Raw genomic sequence first — 18,151 nt, 5'->3', positions numbered from 1 at the left:
AGCGATATATGTGCACCTATGTTCATAGCAGCACAATTTGTAATTGCTAAATTGTGGAAGCAACCCAAATGTCCATCCACCGAGGACTGGATAAGAAAATTGTGGTACTTTCATATAATGGAATTATTACTCAGCTATAAGGAAAGATAAACTCGAGGCCTTTATAGGTAAATGGTCACAACTAGAGACCATACTCATAAGTGAAATAAATCAGACCTGCATGTGCAAGCACTGCATTGTCTCACTAGTGTAAAACCTGAAAAAGTTAATTTAAACTAGGACGTATGACAGACATTGTGAAATGACAGGAAAGCACTTAAGGGTAAAGGGCAACTGGGATGTGGGCAAAGAGAAGGGAAAGAAGGAGAAATTTTGTATGTATGTATATACAGGATAGGTAACATAGTTGTTCTACAGTCTTCTATTTCTTTGCTGAAAGAAACCATCAATAAGTCCTTGATTGATCAATATTGTATGTCTCTGTTTTCATGAGAAACCACTTTGAAGATATCAATATGTAATAAAACAAGCATTGCTAATTTCCTACCACTTTGTAACTCTGTATTGTCTGTACTGTTCTTTTGCTATTTTGTAAAAGGTTTTCTGTCTGTTAATGTTTTCCTCCTTTCATTTTTAAAATAAAAAAAAAGTTTTCATATTTACAGTCACACTCTCCAAAGAATAACTAGAGATGGATTCTCAAAGGATGGGCATACTCTTTTGGGTGCATATTAAAATCACCTGAGGGACATTTAAATAAGATAAATATACAATTATATTACTCACACCATTAATCTGTTTCCCATCTCTGCTCTGCCCTACCCAACTTTCGTAGCATGCCACTATTACTGATGGGAAAGTATCTATCTAATGTAATACTTAATAGTGAAAACTAAATGCTTTCCCCCAAATTCAGGAAAAAGTAAAGATATCCTCTCTCACCATTTCCACTCCTAATTATTGCTGTAAGGTAAGAAAAAGAAACAAATGACATGTATGTTAGAAACAAAGAAAAACACTGAAGAAATCTAAAGACACCTACATAAATGGAGAGAGCTACAATTTTTATCAACAGGAAGATTCAATATTAACATTTTAATTCTCAAATATTTGATCAATTCAATATAATATCAATAAAAAGTCCAGGATTATTTTTTTGTACATAGACAAGCCGTTTTCAAAGGTCATATTAAAAGGTAAAGGTACTATATTAAAAAGAACAAAAGAGCTGGAGGACTCACATGATCAGATTTCATAGCTTATTAAGAAGGTACAGTAATCAAGGAGTGTGGTATTAATGAGAGGAAAGATATACAGATCACTGGCTCAAAATAAGAAAGTCAGAAACAGACCCATACAGATAGAATCAATTATATTTTACAAGTATAAATTAAGGAGACAAGGGCAATTTTTAAAATAAATGATGCTAGAACTAGACATCTCTATGAAGAAAAATGAATTTCACATAATTTATAAGTTATAAAAAATTAACTAAAATGGATCATGAATTTAAATTTGAAACATAAAACTATAAAACTGTTAAAGAAAATTTGCATGACCTTGATTTGAGAATGACTTTTTATATATAAAACCAAAAATACAAAAAAAGGTGAACTTTAGGCTTTACCAAAAGTAAAAACTTTTCTGCAAAAGATACTAAGAAAATGGTAAGATGAATAATAAAACTGATAGGATAAGTTTGCAGATATATATCTGATAAACTACTTGTATCCAGAATATGTAAAGAATTCAACAGCAAGAAAGCTCATCAAAAATATATAGATGGTTAAAAAAGTACTTGACTTTACTAGTTATTAGGGAGATGCAAATTAAAATCAAAGTGAGATACCACACATGCCTACCAGAATGGTTAAAATCCAAAAACTGATATTGTGATAGTTGGATACAGAGTAGTAGAACTCTTTCATTGGTTGCAATGAGTGCAAAATGATATAGCTGCTTTGGAAGACAATTTAGTAGCATTTATCATTCAGCAAAATATACTGACTTATTATGCAACTCAATAACACACCTAACAGATATTTATCTTAGTGAATTGAAAACATATGTTCCATGATGATCTATATGTGAATGGGATGATTCTGAAGTGACTGGCACATGACTGTGATTGCTGATATCCAATACTGTTTAACACTGATGATAATTTTTAAAGAGATATTTGACTAAATGGTGAGGTAAAAATATGTTCACAGGAGACAATTTCAATCCATATGAAAGACAAGACTCTCCAAAATTTACCAGAAAAGTCTAATTCATTTCTACACAAAATGTTTCATGGGAACTGGCCAAATGAGCCTAAAATTAACACAAATACTTGCCTATCAAGAACAGCCGAAGTATTTAGGAAAACAAAAACTAGTAGGCAGAGGTATACTGCAAGATGTGAAGATATTACTTAAAAGCAATACTAACTAAAATCATGTATTTGTAGTAGACAGAGAGATATATTACTAGAACAGAAGAGTCTAAATACATGCACATGCCTATGTGAAAACTTGGTATATGAGGGAGTAGAATAAAGACTGTTCAATGAATGATGTGGGGACCAGTGACTTTCCATATGGAAAAAACAGTATAGTTCCAGACCACAGAAATTAAGTAAGTTATGATAGATTAAAGACCAAAACATAAAGAACACAACTTTAACCCTTAGAACAAAAGATAAGGAAATGTTTTTATGATATCATGAAGGAAACCATCAGGGAATAAGATAAAAATTTGATACCACGATTGTGTTCAAAGAAAAACATAATAAATAATACTGTTTAAACACCAAAACGCCATAAATACATTAGGAGATGTTTATAGAGTAAGGAAGAAAAGACTAGCATTCAGAATTTATTTTTTAAAACCTAGAAATCAATTATAAATAAAGTAATAACTGACCAAGGATATGGGAACAGGCAATTTATAAATATATTTGAAAAGCTTTTACTAGATTACACATTAGTATATAAATCATTAATAACTTAGCAAATGCAAATTAAAACACTACTTGTGAGGAATATTAAAAAAGCAGTATCTCTCCTCTAATGGTCATTATAATCTCAGGGGCAATAAGAAGTCTGAGGTATAGTACAAATGCTACAGAGTCAAAATATGTGGTAGTGTGTGACAGCAATGGGAGGCTGGGGAAGGACAGGACCAAAGTATTTGAATAGAAACCTGAATAAGAAAGTTGTCATCACTTAAAAGAAATAGGGTCAAGAGTATTCTTATGCTATGCCTGGCAATTTGAATATACTATCAGATAAACCAGATTCCTTCACTGTGATAGTTTTTTAAAAGTAGCAATGTTTATAAATCTTAGGATACATTATACATGTTATTGAAGGCTTTTTTAAAAATATAAGTTAAATCTGTGGCAGATACAGAAGGGGAAGGATTATAATCCTGGTATTCCAGGAAGAGACAGAATCTCAATGATTTTTCCATACTAAACTCATATGCTTACGATATTAAATTTAAAAATCTTAAATAACTAATCTGGGGAAGTCAGTATATAAATTTAGTAAAATTATCTTAAAAATCATTTTTCTATATTCAAAAGAATACTGGAAAAACAAGAATGTACCTGAACATAATGACGAAGAACATACAGAATTTTACCACTTTGAGCTTTTTCAGACAGTACTTTGTGGAATTCACTAAATGCTCTGGTACCCACTTCTGCATAAAGAATAACCACTGGTAAGTTCTCATCGTCTGTGGGAAATTTATGATCTCCTTTAAATAGATAAGGCCTGGGTCTAGAGTGAAAACAAAGCACAAACTTTTAAGAGAATTGAAAGTCAACAGAACAGATGTATTTTGCAATGTTTTATAACGTCTGTTTATCAAACAATTCCTAATATATAACCACAGAAAAAGAAAATATCCTGTGGTGGCTTTAAGCAACTAACGTCTACTAAATGATATAAAAGAAAAAATTTGGTGAATTCAAAACTGAATATAAAAATGACTGAACTTTTCTGCAAGATTCATTATCTTTAAACAACAAAATGGTAACGTGATTTTCAATTAAATAAAATTTATATCTTAATTAGAATAGTATAATTTTATGCTAGCTCATATTTTCTGAAGTTTATAAACCTTTGAAAAAAATATAAAGGCTCTACCTTTCAAAAAGATTACCAGTACCTAGTACAAAAAATATTAATAAAAACTCTAAAGACAGTCAAAGAAACAGGAATTCTATGTTCTAGTCCCATCATCATAAACAGATTTTGGCATTTTGTTCATCAGCCCCTGTTCTAGATTCTTTACACTTACTAGTAAAGTCTACCTACCTTCACTACAAAAATTAGGGAATTACTATCATGTATTTAAAATTTTAAGCTTCGGCACCTTTAAACATTAGAGAAATGCAAATCAAAACAATACTGAGATTCCACTTTACTCCAGAAAGAATGGCTATCATCAAAAATCCCCAAAAAACAAATGCTTGTAAGGTTATGAGGTAAAAGGAACCTTCTACATTGTTGATGGGAATGTGAACTGGTGCAACCGTGACAGAAATCAGTATGAAGATTCCTCAGAAAAGTAAAAATAGATTCCACTTGAAACCAGGTATACCTCTTCTGGGTGGTTATCTTTCTAATAGTTAAAGACATCATATTATAATGATACATACATACTGATGTTTATAATAGCACAACTTGTAACAGCTAAATCTGGAAGCAGTCTATATGCCCTTAACTACATGAATGGTTAACGCAAATGTATATACACACAATGGAGTACTACTCAACTACAAAAGATATTTAAATCATTTGTAGGAAAATGGATACACCTTGAGACCATAATCCTAAGTGACATACATCAGATACAGAAGGTTAAATATTGCATCATTTCCCTTACATGAGAAGCTCAAAGAGTAAATAATTTAAAACAGCAAAATAGAAATGATAGAAAACAAGGAGACAGACTTTTGGAGATGGAAAGGGTAGAGGGAGGAAGACAGGAGAGAAGGGAGGGGAACAGGAGATAAAAAGGGTCAAGATGTGACATATCCTTTATAGTATAATCTCAGGTTGGTTGAACATCTTTCTACACTGCTTTTTTCTTCAGCATTTAAATTTTTTATAATGACCATATAGGATTTCTTCTACTTTATACATAGTTTTCCATTTTGGACAAAATGTTTAAAGTCATATATATTGGTAAGCTTTGCTGCTGCTGGGACACAATACCCAATACCCACAATTTAAAGAAAGACAGGTTTAATCTTTCTCACAGTTTCAGGGAATTCAGTCCAGGATAAGCTTTTTCCATGACAGGAATATCATGGTGGAAGAGTGTAACAGAACAAAGATGCTTAGTTCATGGTGGCTGGGAAGCACAGCAGGGGAACAGCACCAAAAAGGAAAAGGCCAGTGATCAGTTATAGTCCCCAAGGTCATATGACCCTCTATGACCCACAGACCTGCAAGTGTGCTCAGCCAATCCCTTGTGTGGCCAAGTCAATCAAGTTGACACAATCAAGCTTAACTGTCACATTCCTCCCCTTGTCAACAAGCTACCTAAAGCCATCTCCTTAAATCATACTTAATATTCAAATAAACACAAGGTCATAATTCCACCTAACATGGTACGGCTATCCAGTATACAAGTGAAACTCAATAATCTCTTCCTTAAAGACTCAACATTTCTGCCATTTTTAAGTCTATGTCAAAGTCTTTTCTAAGACTCAAGGCAAACTCTTAGCTATTAAACTTTAAAAAATAAAAAAATTACATAGTAATCCTAAGAGAAAATGGTACAGAATAAATATTTCCATTCCAAAAAGGGGAAGAGTAAGAGGTATACAAAAGAACAGGACTACAGGAAGACTAAACATAGCAGGGCAAACACTGAGCCCTGCAGCTCTGTATCTGGGACCTAAGGTACACAGTAGTGAGATGTGAGTACTAGAGGGCTTACACAACCCAATCCTATGACCTTGTGGTTGCAGCTTCAGCAAGGTCTCTGTCTTGGTCTGGCTCTGGTCACAGCTTGCAGCTGTTCTCAGTAAATGTTCCACGTTCCTGGCATCTCTGATCTTAAGGATAAAGCTGAGATTTTTTTTTTTTTAAAGAGAAAAAAAATAATAAAACAGTTTCAAAACTGGTTAGTAGAAGAGTTACAATAATTAATACATTTCATATTGTTATCTTTGTAGTACTTATTCAGAGTACAAGATATAGGCATGATATTTTACCCAACAATATTAGCACAGACCTCTCTTTTCAATAAACTAAGAGAAACTGGCTGTATAACTATCTTAACAATCCTGTGTATAAATATATTTTCTCTTCTCTTCCTTTCCCCATCAAAGTTTGTCTTTACTATTGAACTGTTTCTTCCCACAATAAATATCACAAATATTTACTGTACATTTTGGATCTTATTTACTCATTTGGTGTCTCACACTAGTGAGACAACATGATGTTTGCAGAGGTGGGTCTGATTTATTTCACTTATGAGTATGGTCTCAAGTTGCATCCATTTACATATAAAAGTTTCAAGTTTATTCTTCTTTATGGCTGAGCAGTACTCCATTATATAAAAACAAACACATCTTTTTTATTTTCTTCAGCTGATGGGCATTTGGTTTGTTTCTAAGATTTAGCTATTACAAATTGTACTGCTATAAATATTGGCACACAAGTATCGTTGTGGTGTGAAAGAGGGAAATAGCTGGGTTGAATGGAACCTCTAATCCTAGTCTTTTAAAGAAACACTACACTGATTTCCAAAGTGGTTGCACCAGAGTACACTGCCACCAACAGTGGAAAAGGGTTCCTTTTTCCCACAGCCCCTCTAGCACTTACCAGCTGATTTTGTGATGATAGCCATTCTTTCCAGGGTCAGATGGAATCTCAGTGTTGTTTTAATTTGCATCTCTCAAAAGAATGATGTTGAACATTTTTTCATGTATTTGCCATTTTACTTCTTCATCTGAGAAGTGTGTATTTAACTCAGATGTCCATTTTTGGACTGGGTCTTTAAATTTGGAAGGGAGTCTGATTTTTTTCAGTTCTTCATATGTTCTAGATAGAAGTCCTTTGTCTGAGGACAAGTGGCTGTAATTTTTTCCTACTTCTGTGGGTTGTCTTTTGACTCTATTGGTGATTTCTTTTGTTGTGCAGAAGCTTTCTTTTAAGGTAAGATCCTATTTGTTGATTCTTTGTAGTATATCCCTTGCAGTCTGGGTTTTATTCATGAAGTCTCTGCCTATACTTGTGTCTTCAAGACTTTAACCTATTTTCCGTTCAATAAATTTAGTGTTTCTGTTTTAATATTTAGATCTTTGATCCATTTTGACTTCAGTGCATGCTTATAGACATGGGTCCAGTTTTAGCCACTGGCATGTGGAAAGCCAGTTTTTACAGCACTGTTTATTAAAGAGACTCTTTTTCTTCCAGTGAACATGTTTGGCTCCTATGTCAAAGACAATGTAGCTGAGTGTGTTTGGGGTTTTGTCTGCATCTCCTATTCTGTTCCACTGATCCTCAGGCCTTTTTCTTTTTGCCAACACCAGGCTGATTTTTATCACAGTAGTTTTGTAGTATAATGTCAGGTCTGGGACTGTGATGCTCTCACACTTGCCTTTGTTGCCCAGAACTGCTTTTGCTGTTCTAGGTCTCTTCTAGTTTGAAATGAATTTTCAGACCATTTTCTCTAGATCCATGAAGTATGTTAATGGTATTTTGATTGGGATTGATTTAATCTCTATAGCAGTTTTGGGAGTATGACCATTTTCATTATGTTGGCTCTTCCTATGCAAGAGCAAGGGATATCTTTCCATTTTCTGATCTTCTCTTCAAGCTCCTTTTATAGGGTACTGTAATTTTCATTATACAGATCACTTACTTCCTTCATTAGATACTATTATAAAGGGTGTGCTTTCCCTAATTTCTCCATGAGTTTGTTGCTTTTTTACAGGATTGTTACTGGTTTCTTGTGTGTTCTGCATCTTATTAGAATACTGATTCTTAGTAGGTATTGATGATCTCCTGGATTTCTGTGGGATCCATTGTGATTTCTCCCTTTTCATTCCTAATTGCTTGAATTTGTATTTTTTCTTTCCTCTTTTTGATAAGGTTGGCTAATGGCTTATCAATTTTATGTTTTTTTTTCAAAGAACCAACTTTTCAATTCATTGATGCTTTGTATTATTTTCTTAGTCTTTACTACACTTATTTCTGCTCTTATCTTTATAATTTGCTCCCTCAGATGAGATTTCAGTTTGATATGTTCTTTATCCAGAAGTCTGAGGTTCTTGGTTTTTTTTTTTTTTTGGTTTTTCTCTGGTACCGGGAACAGAACTCACGACCTTGTGCTTGCCAGGCAGGCGCTTTGCCACTGAGCTAAATCCCCAGCCCCCAGAAGTCTGAGGTTCAACATTAGGTTGTTTGAGATTTTTCTGTTTTCCTGATGTATGAATTTATTCCTATAAGTTTCCCCCATAGGACTGCTTTCATTGCATTCTGTAAGTTTTGGTATGTTGTATCAGTATTGTCATTTAACCATATATAGTGTTTAATTTCATCTTTAATTTCTTCTGTGGCCCATTGGTTGTTCAGAAGGGTACTGTTTAATTTCCATGTGTTAATGTATTTTTTGGTGAGATCTTCTGTCATTGATTTCCAGTTTCATTGTGCTATGGTCAGATAGTATGCATGGGATGATTTCAGTTCCTCTGCATTCACTTAAACATGTTTTGCCAGCTAGTATGTGGTCTGTTTTGGTGAATGTCCCATGTATAGCTGTGAAGAATGTATTCTGATGCTTTGGGAAAGAACACTCTGCAGAATCTATCAAGTCCATTTGTTCACAGGCTTGGTTTAATTCCAATATTTTTTAGTTTATTTTTCATCCAGTTGATGTATTTGTGAAAGCGGGGTATTAAGGTCCCCCACTACAATTGTGTTAGTGCTTATTTGGTTTTTCATGTCTATTAATAATTCTCTTATTTAGTTGGGTGCTCCCATATCTGATGCATACATATTTATGATTGTTATCTATCCTTCTTAAAATTTTCCCTTAACATGTATGTAGTGACCTTATCTCTTAATCATTCTTACTTTGAAGTTCACATTATCTGCAAACGGAATAGCCACCCCTGCTTTTTTCTGGCTTCCTGTGGCACCGGGAATTGTTTTCCATCCTTTGACTTTTAGTCTATGAATTTCTTTTGGGTTAAAAGTATTTCTTGAATGCAGCATATTGCTGGATCTTGCTTCTTGATCCATTCTGCCATCTTTCTTTTAATTGGTGAGTTGAGACCATTGATGTTGATGGTTATAACTGATATGTATTGGCTTATTTTTTTCACATCGTTTTTCTTTTCTTTGTTGCCTGTTTTTCTCCTCTGTTTAGCTGCTTGCCCTACCTGGCAGCTTCTTTCTGCTGGTGTTCATGTGTTTGTAGTCTTCATTATCTCTTTCTATTATGTCCTTCAGAGCATTCTGTAGAGGTAGTTTGGTGGTCACACACTTCTTCAGTTGTTCTTTGTTGTGGAAGTATCTTAATTATCCATCAATTTTGAAAGATAGTTTTGTGGGGTATATGAATCTGAACTGAAGACTGTTCTCCTTTAGGGCCTGAAATACCTCACTCCAAACTCTCCTTGATTTGAGTGTTTGTGATGAGAAGTCTGTTGTGATTCTGATGGGCTTTCCCTTATAGCTGATATGTTTCTCTGGATACTTTTAATATTTTGTTCTTGTGTTGAATTTTTTGAATCTTGATTATTATATGCCTTGGTGTAGATTTATTTTGGTCATGGCTATTTGGAGTTCTATATCCTTCATTTATTTGTATGTCAAATTCTTCATCCATGTTTGGGAAGTTTTCTACTATTTCTGTGAAGAGGTTTTTAATGGCTTTTGTGCTGTCTCTAACTCTCTCACTGATTCTAGTTAATCTTATATGCTTCTGTGCTTCATCCTGTAGCTATTGGATGGACTTCTCAAGGTCTCTCGCTATTTTTAAGATATCTTTCTTTTCTTGGTTGCTGGTAACATTCCTGTCTTCTTGATCTGATATTCTTTCTTCACCTTCATTCAATCTGCTATGTGTACTTTCAGTGCAGAGTTTAATCTCTGGGATTTCTGTCTGGATCTGTTTCATTGATTCCATGTCTTGTCTATGTTTGGCATTCACAGTTTCCATCGTTTTCCTGAGCTCTTCTATTTATTTATCTGTGTCTGCTTTAATGTTTTTCATGAAAGATATTTTGATCATTTCTTTTTGCACCTTAGAGATTATCTTTGTTATGGTCTCCATTTGTTTTTTTCATTTCTTCTGCTATCATTTCAGAAAGTTCCATATGTTGGCTTCCAATTTCCACTCTTTGTGCTCTGGACTTGTTGTGGGTGGCCTGGGTGTTTGGGATTGCATGCTTCTTTGTCTTGTCATTTTCTATTTTATTTTGTTTTCTGTGTTGATGCTTATAGAATTCTTACGTTAGACAGCCTTATCACTAGTTTTGAGACTTTCCTAGCAGATGTGTGTTCCTCCAATGTCTTCTACCTGTAGGTGGTTCTTGGTCTTTATGTCTATCCCAAGAACCTACCTTCCCAATACATTAAGAATGAGGAATTGTTATCTATTTGACTTAGGGCCCATTCCTTTGGTACCGGACTATGGTATGATAATCTTAATGTTGTCATACAGCGGGGAAAACCTGGTTATAGCATGTATGACATCCTGGTTAAAGTAGTTCAGCTGGCAATAACAACAGACTCAAGGACAGCCTGGCTATAGAAAAACTGTGGTAACTATTAGCTTGATATCCATAAGGATAGCAGGAGGTCTACAGATATATAATATAACCCAACTTATACCAAGAACTTGTATGCAACAATTTTCCACTTACTGGAGTGAGTTTACCCTTCTGATGGGGGGCAGCTCAAGAAGACAGGGGTAGGATGGAGAGATGAATATGGTTAAATATAGTAGGAGCAAGGTTGGGGGGTACAGATACAGAGTGCTTCCTCCTTTCTTCCATTGCCCTCAGATGTCAAGAGAAGTATGAGACTGAGGGCCTAAAGACCTAAGCTGAACTCCAAACTGGAGACTTTTACAGGTAAATAGATGGAACTTGAGACCATATTCACAAGTGAAAAAAATCAAACTCACATGTGTAAACACTGTATTGTCTTCCTGGTGAGAAATTGCAAGAGTAAATCGGGTCCAAAATGTATAATAGATATTGTGAAATGGGAAGAAATTGTTCAAAAGGAAAAAGGAATGTGGATGGGGGAAAGTGGAAAGGGAGGAAGGGAAAAGAAAAAAAAATATATAAGATAGCTATACTACTAGTTTCTCTCAGTTGATTGAAAAGAAAGATTTGTGCTAATATCATTTGGAGATATTGTACACTGAGTAACTACCTTAAAAATAACAATAGTCAATGTATTAACTATTATTATTCTATTATTTTTTTAATTTTAAAGAAAATAATAAAAATAACAATAGCAAAATACCAACAACATAGACCAAAACAAAACAAAGCAAAAACAATAAAAATGATACAGGGTTTCAGAACAAAATGATCGTAATTAACAGTGGTTGTTATATTACAGTTATCTCCAGCTAATTTGCTTAGATTAGCAGATGTAAGAATGTAAGATTGATCAAACCATCAGAGAATAAAAAGTAAAAACAAAAAAAAACCCTTTAGAAATAATACAGAGTTTCACTAGACAAGATGCGAGGAATTCTCTAATGGTTGTTATATTGCATATTGTTGTCTTCAATATTCTTTTATTTTGTCATGAAATTGTTTTTCATAAAATAAAAATAAAAATAAACTACAACAACGTACTTCATAAAAAGTTTAAAAAAAAAAAAAAGCTGAGGGAATTATTTTAAGCTATCTAAAAGCCAGGAGACTCCTGGATAAGAAATAAAGCACATTACATGTGGCACAGCAAGGAGCATGAGCACCAGTATGTCTGCATGGGTTCCTCATGGGCCCACATTCCACAGGCTGAGTAAGCTGGACCAACAAGAGTGTTACACAGGCAGTGGGGATGCATCATACCTAAAGAACCTATCATTATCTTAGGATATCCATCATTTACAACAAGTAAACATGCTGTTCTTTATTCCAAGAACAGATATTAATTAATCCCTAAAAGGCATATGCAGAAAAAAATCCTAGAAATGGTTGAGTAACAGATACTCGGGACCTTACAGTCTCAGCACATCCACCAAGACACTCTCACTATGGCAGATTGTAGCTCCCAACAAATTAACCCATACTTTGGCTTAAAAAATCTTGCTCAAACTCAAATTTTACAAGTATACCAGTCAATCAACCATTCTAATGACCACCAGAAGATAAAACTAATTGTACTGAATTTATTTCATTGGTGCTTAATTACTGGGCTGGGGCTATACCTCAGTGGCAGAGTTCGATTCCCAATACCAAAAAAAAAGAAAAGAAAAGAAAAAAAAAGACTACTATTATCAGGAATCTAAGCAGCAGGATGAGGCCAATCTATAATACTGATCTGGACCAGGCATGGTGGTGCATGCCCGTAATCCTAGCAATAGGGAGGCTGAGGCAGGAGGATCATTGTGAATTCAAGACCAGCCTGGGCTACACAGTGAGCTCTAGGCCAGCCTGAAATGCATAGTGAGACCCTGTCTCAAAAAGACAAAAAACAAAACAAAACAAAAAAACCCCCAAAAAACAAAAAAAATACTGACCTGGACTGTGCCTCCAGGTTCAGGCAACTGTGATAAGGTCCTTCATACCTTATTTCAGACCTATATAAAGTAGTGTAAGGCCAGTATATTATACGTAACAATCTGCACAGGGGGTCTAAATCAACTTGCTGCATTTTGCTGTCACTGCACATATTTACTACAGGCAGTAGATGCGCCATAAAGCAATCCTCATCCTGAGTGGGAAAATTCTGCACCTACTTTTCCCAAATACATTTAATATTAGGTGTTTATGTTACTCCAGTTGGAAAACTGTCGTTGACCTGATTTGGGTGACCTAGTAATTTCTGCCTCAACCACACTCATGGAGTGAACCAGAGCTGCTTAGGAAGCAAAAGAAACATGAATGTGTATCAGTATGATTAACACAAGATTTTCCTGGGCCACATGTTAAATATGAATCTGAGGCAGGGGGAATCTATGCTCAGGCTGCCTCTAATGGGAATCAAGTACAAGTGAATGGACCAAAACTGGCCATATTCACAGAGCACAATGAAGAGATGGCAAACTCAGTATCAGGCCAGATCTTCAGCCACAACTGCTAGCTGACTTGGGAAGATCATGTGACTGTTTTCGCAGGCTGTTATGCTGGAACTAGAGTCAAAGATCTCCTTCCTGTACCTTTCAGTACCTAAGGTATTTCTTCCCAGCTGCTGGGATTGAAATTCTTCCTTTAGAACAAGATTAATGTGTCGTAACCTAACACCTACAATTCTATTTTCTTGTCAGTCTGTACTTGGAAGACTGGTGACAGACTTTCATTTGGAAGAGTCAGGGTCAAGTAGGACGGGCGTATTTTTAAAAAGCTCATGATGACCCATTATGTTCTTTACTTTGGCCTGTGTGAGCCACTATAGAGTATAGAAGAGTAAACTGAGGAAAAGGAAACAACTAAAAAGAACAGGGAAGGGAAAAACATGGAAGAGTAAAGGATACACAAAAGACAGGCAAAGGGGATTTACAACATTACAGAATGTTTACTAACTTACAGAACTTAAGGTAGCAAATCAAGGGACTAGTACAAAATGAAGAAAACTAATCCAAGAAAACTCTCTAGAATTAAAGAGTAACAAATTTACATATCTACCCAAAAAAGAGATGAAGTATCAGCACTGCAACATTCTCTAGGAAAATTATGGACTTCAAAAGTTAAAAATCCTATAAAGTATGAAATTTACATATAAAATAAAGTTCTATATGTAGACTACTTGGGGGCCATTATTTGTGAGGCATCATGGCTGCAGTAGTAATTTATTTTCAGTGTGCAATGAGTGGTGCTTCTGCTCTGCCAGTCTGTAATCTTCCAAGTGGCAGACCAGACAGGTAAGGCACTGGCAACAGCAAAGATTCAGTATAAATGTAGTAAATTTCATGCAGGATCAGGGATTGGTTAGGAAGAAACTGACTTGTGTTTGGAGTAACAAATGCAGTGGTCACAGGAACTTTTAGTTTTACAGTTAATGTTTGGCTAAAAGGAGCAGCAGCGCAAACACACCAGCTTTTACCTTAACTGAATATATCAGTAACCTGACCCAGGCATTTAACGAAACCACTGTGAATGGAAGAGTCTTGTTGAAGTCAGCAATTTTACTTCAAGTTGTGAAGACGGGCATTTGGTTTCCCAGAAAAAGTTACTGCAACTTTTTCACTAATACTTAAGATTTTTCTAGGGTCAAGTAGCTGTGCTCTTGATTTTCCATTTGACTGGAGAGATGCTTATTGGGTAAGGCTGCCTTGCAGTCACTGAATCCTAGTTGATGTATGTCAAAATGTAAATAGTAGAGTCATAAGGCCTCTAGTTATTATATTTAGTTTCAATGAGAATTTAGTAGTTTAAGCGCAGCTCTTTTTAAAGAAGGGGTGTATTTGGAAGGTGCTATTACACTTTGAAATAGCATTTCTGAGTAGTCAGGTTACTACTAAAGTTGTCATTGTTCTTTTTCCTTCTGGGATTCTTTGCTGTTTCTGCTGAATTATCCAGGACTGGGCAGTCCATATGTTAGTCCTTGAATAAGACAGTCTTCCTCTGTACTTCATGGTTATTCATTCACAGGTATCAATACTAGTTATATATTCAGATGTGGAATCAAAACAATAGTACATCAAATTAGTCAAGTTTTGGCACCTTTTTCTATAGGAATATCATGAAGTGTGTGCCTGAGATACAACAAAGTTACCAGAAGAATTCTATACCCAGCCCTCCAACAAGAGCATAGAGAAAGAGAGGCTGGCAGTGATGACAAAATCTGAGCATAGAACTTCTTTTTCCAACCGATGGTGGCATTTGTCCTTCCTCTTGTAGAAACCAATGTCTGTTCACATACCATCCTTTTCTCCAAAGATGTCAAGAACCATGAAAGTCTAAGGTTTGATATTGCCCAACTTAGTTTTGTATTGTTTCTGGTAGAAAATATGAGGCTCCTGGTTCAAGACAAAGGACTTCGTTGCTCACGACATAGCAGGGGTCATGAATATTGTTCTTCTCCCAAGACCACATGAAGTGACAAAATTTGGACCTAGATTGCTACCACACAAACATAGATAAACAGTTCAGCTGAGGAACACAAGGCCTGAGGGAACCACTGTTTTACAGTAAGCTATAAACAATCCTACTTCCTTTCCCACTCGAAGGAAAATACAACCTCATTCCTCAAGATTACCTGCTGCAAAAACAACAAGAAACTACCCAGGAAAAGTGATGTCAAGGTCTTCCATTTTTTGCTGGTCAGATCAAGAAACAACATGCAAAGACTAATTACCAAGGCCCATGGCCCAATAGCTTGATGCTAATTTTTTAAAATTCAAGATATCTTTCTATCAAAAGTTGGAAAATCTGACACAAATTATAAACCAGTGATAATCAGCTTCAAACATTACAAAAATTTAAAATGCAGTAAAAAAAGAAAAACTGTACTAATTTTAAAATAAATTTATTAATGCTATGAAGGAATAGATAATTCCGATGCTATGTCAAGTTGTCCAGAATAACAGGTTGCCTAATTCACTATACACAGCTAGAATTACTCTGATACAAACATTACATGTCAAATAAATATATAACTAGTCTCATTTACTAAATCAGAAACAAGAAAATAAAATCAATCTTAATGTGAAAGTAATTTAAGATTATCTCACATCACTGAGTTTCTTAGAAATGCAAAGGCATATTTTAAAGTATTTTATCATAATATATCAGCATGAATAAAGAAAAACTCTACATTCATTTCAATATATGAAAAAAATTGAAGCAATTATTTTTTAAGTTTTAGAAGACAGTATGAGTTTAGACATACCATGTTATCAGATAAAAATCAACAGATACACAAATTCTTCCTAAATTAACGAATGTGTTTAACATAATTCAAATTAACCCCTGCTAGAACATTTCTGGGAAAGGGGGAGGAATTCTAATGTTACCTTGAAAGCATCAATACATGCAAAGTGCTAAGAAATTATAAAGTTAAAAAAAAAACCAGCCATACAGATGAAACTACTCTGTCAGATACTGGAATATAGTATAAAGCAATAAATACTGAATATTATGCACAGCTGTAAGAAATAGATAAAAGAGCAGAATAAACAACTATGAAACAGACCATAATATATATAATGAAAAAAATAATCAACTGGCCATCTCAGAGGGAAAATCAGACTGGATCCTAATCTTTGATGCAAATAAATTACGTGTAGATTAAAATTTTTAAATAAAAAGAAAAACTAAGAAAGCTACTGGAAAATATAAAATCAATCAGATGTGGGAAAAACTAAGTATAAAGACAATGTACAAGATACATGCACAGGAAATAACTAAATGTAATAGCTTTCTGTATATTAAAATCAGTGTCAAGTTTAACAATATTAGGAAAGCTTGCAACAAGTATTAACATGAATTACTAAAAGTGTATTATTGTTTTATATAAAAAGAACTGTTGCAAGATCAAAGAAACAATTTATAAAGTATAAATAATCAGGCAATAAAACACACCCTAGGAGCTATTTATAAAAAAAATCACTAATATAATAATAATTTCCTTATTAGCCAATTTAAATGAAATATATACAAAAAATAAAAAGATTTGAATAATACATAATTTTAAAAAAACCAACTCAACCTATATAATTTTTTTAGTTTTGTTATTCTCCAGATATTCACCTTATATTTAGAGATATACAGTAGTCCAGATAAATTCACAGTTTTGCATGTTTATTTCAAAATCAATTTGTTTGTGTAAAACTTACATATCTTCTATACATTATGGTATTGGTATAATTTATATTCCCAAATCAAAAGCTAATCAAGACAAAAATATTCTCAGATATGTTAAGTTTTTCAATACAAATAGAAATTCTTAAATAGATAATACCCTAGAATATTAAAATGTTAGCTTTTCCAAATTTCTCTTCCTTCAAAGCCACTTCTTTCACTACTATTATTACTTTACCTTGAAGTAGCCTTCTTCAGTAGCTTTTTAATCTTATTAGTTTTGCAGGTATATTTTTCATGGATAACCACAAATGCATTACAACCATCTGGTGGTGGTTCATCAGCAGCAATCTAAGATTTCAAAGATGATTGTTAACTACTGTAGTTAATAATACAATTATTTTTTAAAAAACTCACACATTTCTTTGATTCAAATAAGTTATCCACTACTGAGTTATTCTTCCAATTAAAGTAAAAAATTACATCTAAGTATAATCTAAGAAATATTTTCATAAAATAAATTTTATCCTAGGAAATACATGCTTCAAAGTTACTGACATAATTCTATTAGAATTTTATTAGTTTATTTCAGTAGTGATGTGTCCTCATAATGACCTTATTCCAAATAACTGTAAAATACTTACAGATTCACTTATAGTCAATGACAAAATGATGCTATATTCAATGATAAGCTCTGGCACTAAAATAGTAAGTCTGTAGGTCATTCTGAACTATAGATTGTCACACTAAATATAAATAGCTCTATGTACATTAGTAACATACCTCTATGTATTTTTACATACCTGTTGAAACATCTGGATAGTCGGAGAGTATGCCCTTATGGAGAAAGCAAACTTTAAAAGATTGATGTGTAAATTATCTAAAAACTGTCCAGCTTTCTTCAGGATTAAATTGTAATATGAATAAGCTGATTCTATAAAAAGAAATAAAAAGAAAAGTATGTTATATTTTATATGTGATACACTGCCACATCCCTTACTGGAAAGCTAACTTAAACACTATGGTACAGTCATATTTTAAGTATGGTTATGAATGATGTTAGGGAAAAATGGAAAATCAAAATCTCTATTATTAACATTTTTTTTTTTTTTTTGGTTTTTCTCCAGTACCGGGAACCGAACTCACGACCTTGCGCTTGCCAGGCAGGCGCTTTGCCGCTGAGCTAAATCCCCAGCCCCTATT

General features: G+C 34.0%; 1 protein-coding gene across 2 annotated transcripts in view; it reads right to left on the bottom strand.

Annotated features, from left to right (window-relative positions):
• Window positions 1–18,151, bottom strand: part of Uggt2 (UDP-glucose glycoprotein glucosyltransferase 2) — a 188,522-nt gene that overhangs the window by 149,409 nt on the left and 20,962 nt on the right. For both annotated transcript variants that reach the window (XM_005374097.2, XM_013516208.1), the window contains exons 3-5: window positions 17,752–17,882; window positions 17,187–17,299; window positions 3,596–3,770 (exon numbers count right to left, since the gene is read on the bottom strand). In XM_005374097.2, the coding sequence (XP_005374154.1) occupies window positions 3,596–3,770; window positions 17,187–17,299; window positions 17,752–17,882 (419 nt within the window). The remainder of the gene's footprint in view (window positions 1–3,595; window positions 3,771–17,186; window positions 17,300–17,751; window positions 17,883–18,151) is intronic.

This window comes from Chinchilla lanigera, unplaced genomic scaffold (assembly GCF_000276665.1).
Source record: "Chinchilla lanigera isolate Chin_1 unplaced genomic scaffold, ChiLan1.0 scaffold00003, whole genome shotgun sequence".
NCBI classification, from domain to species: domain Eukaryota; kingdom Metazoa; phylum Chordata; class Mammalia; order Rodentia; family Chinchillidae; genus Chinchilla; species Chinchilla lanigera.
This window is presented reverse-complemented; position numbering and strand designations above follow the sequence as displayed.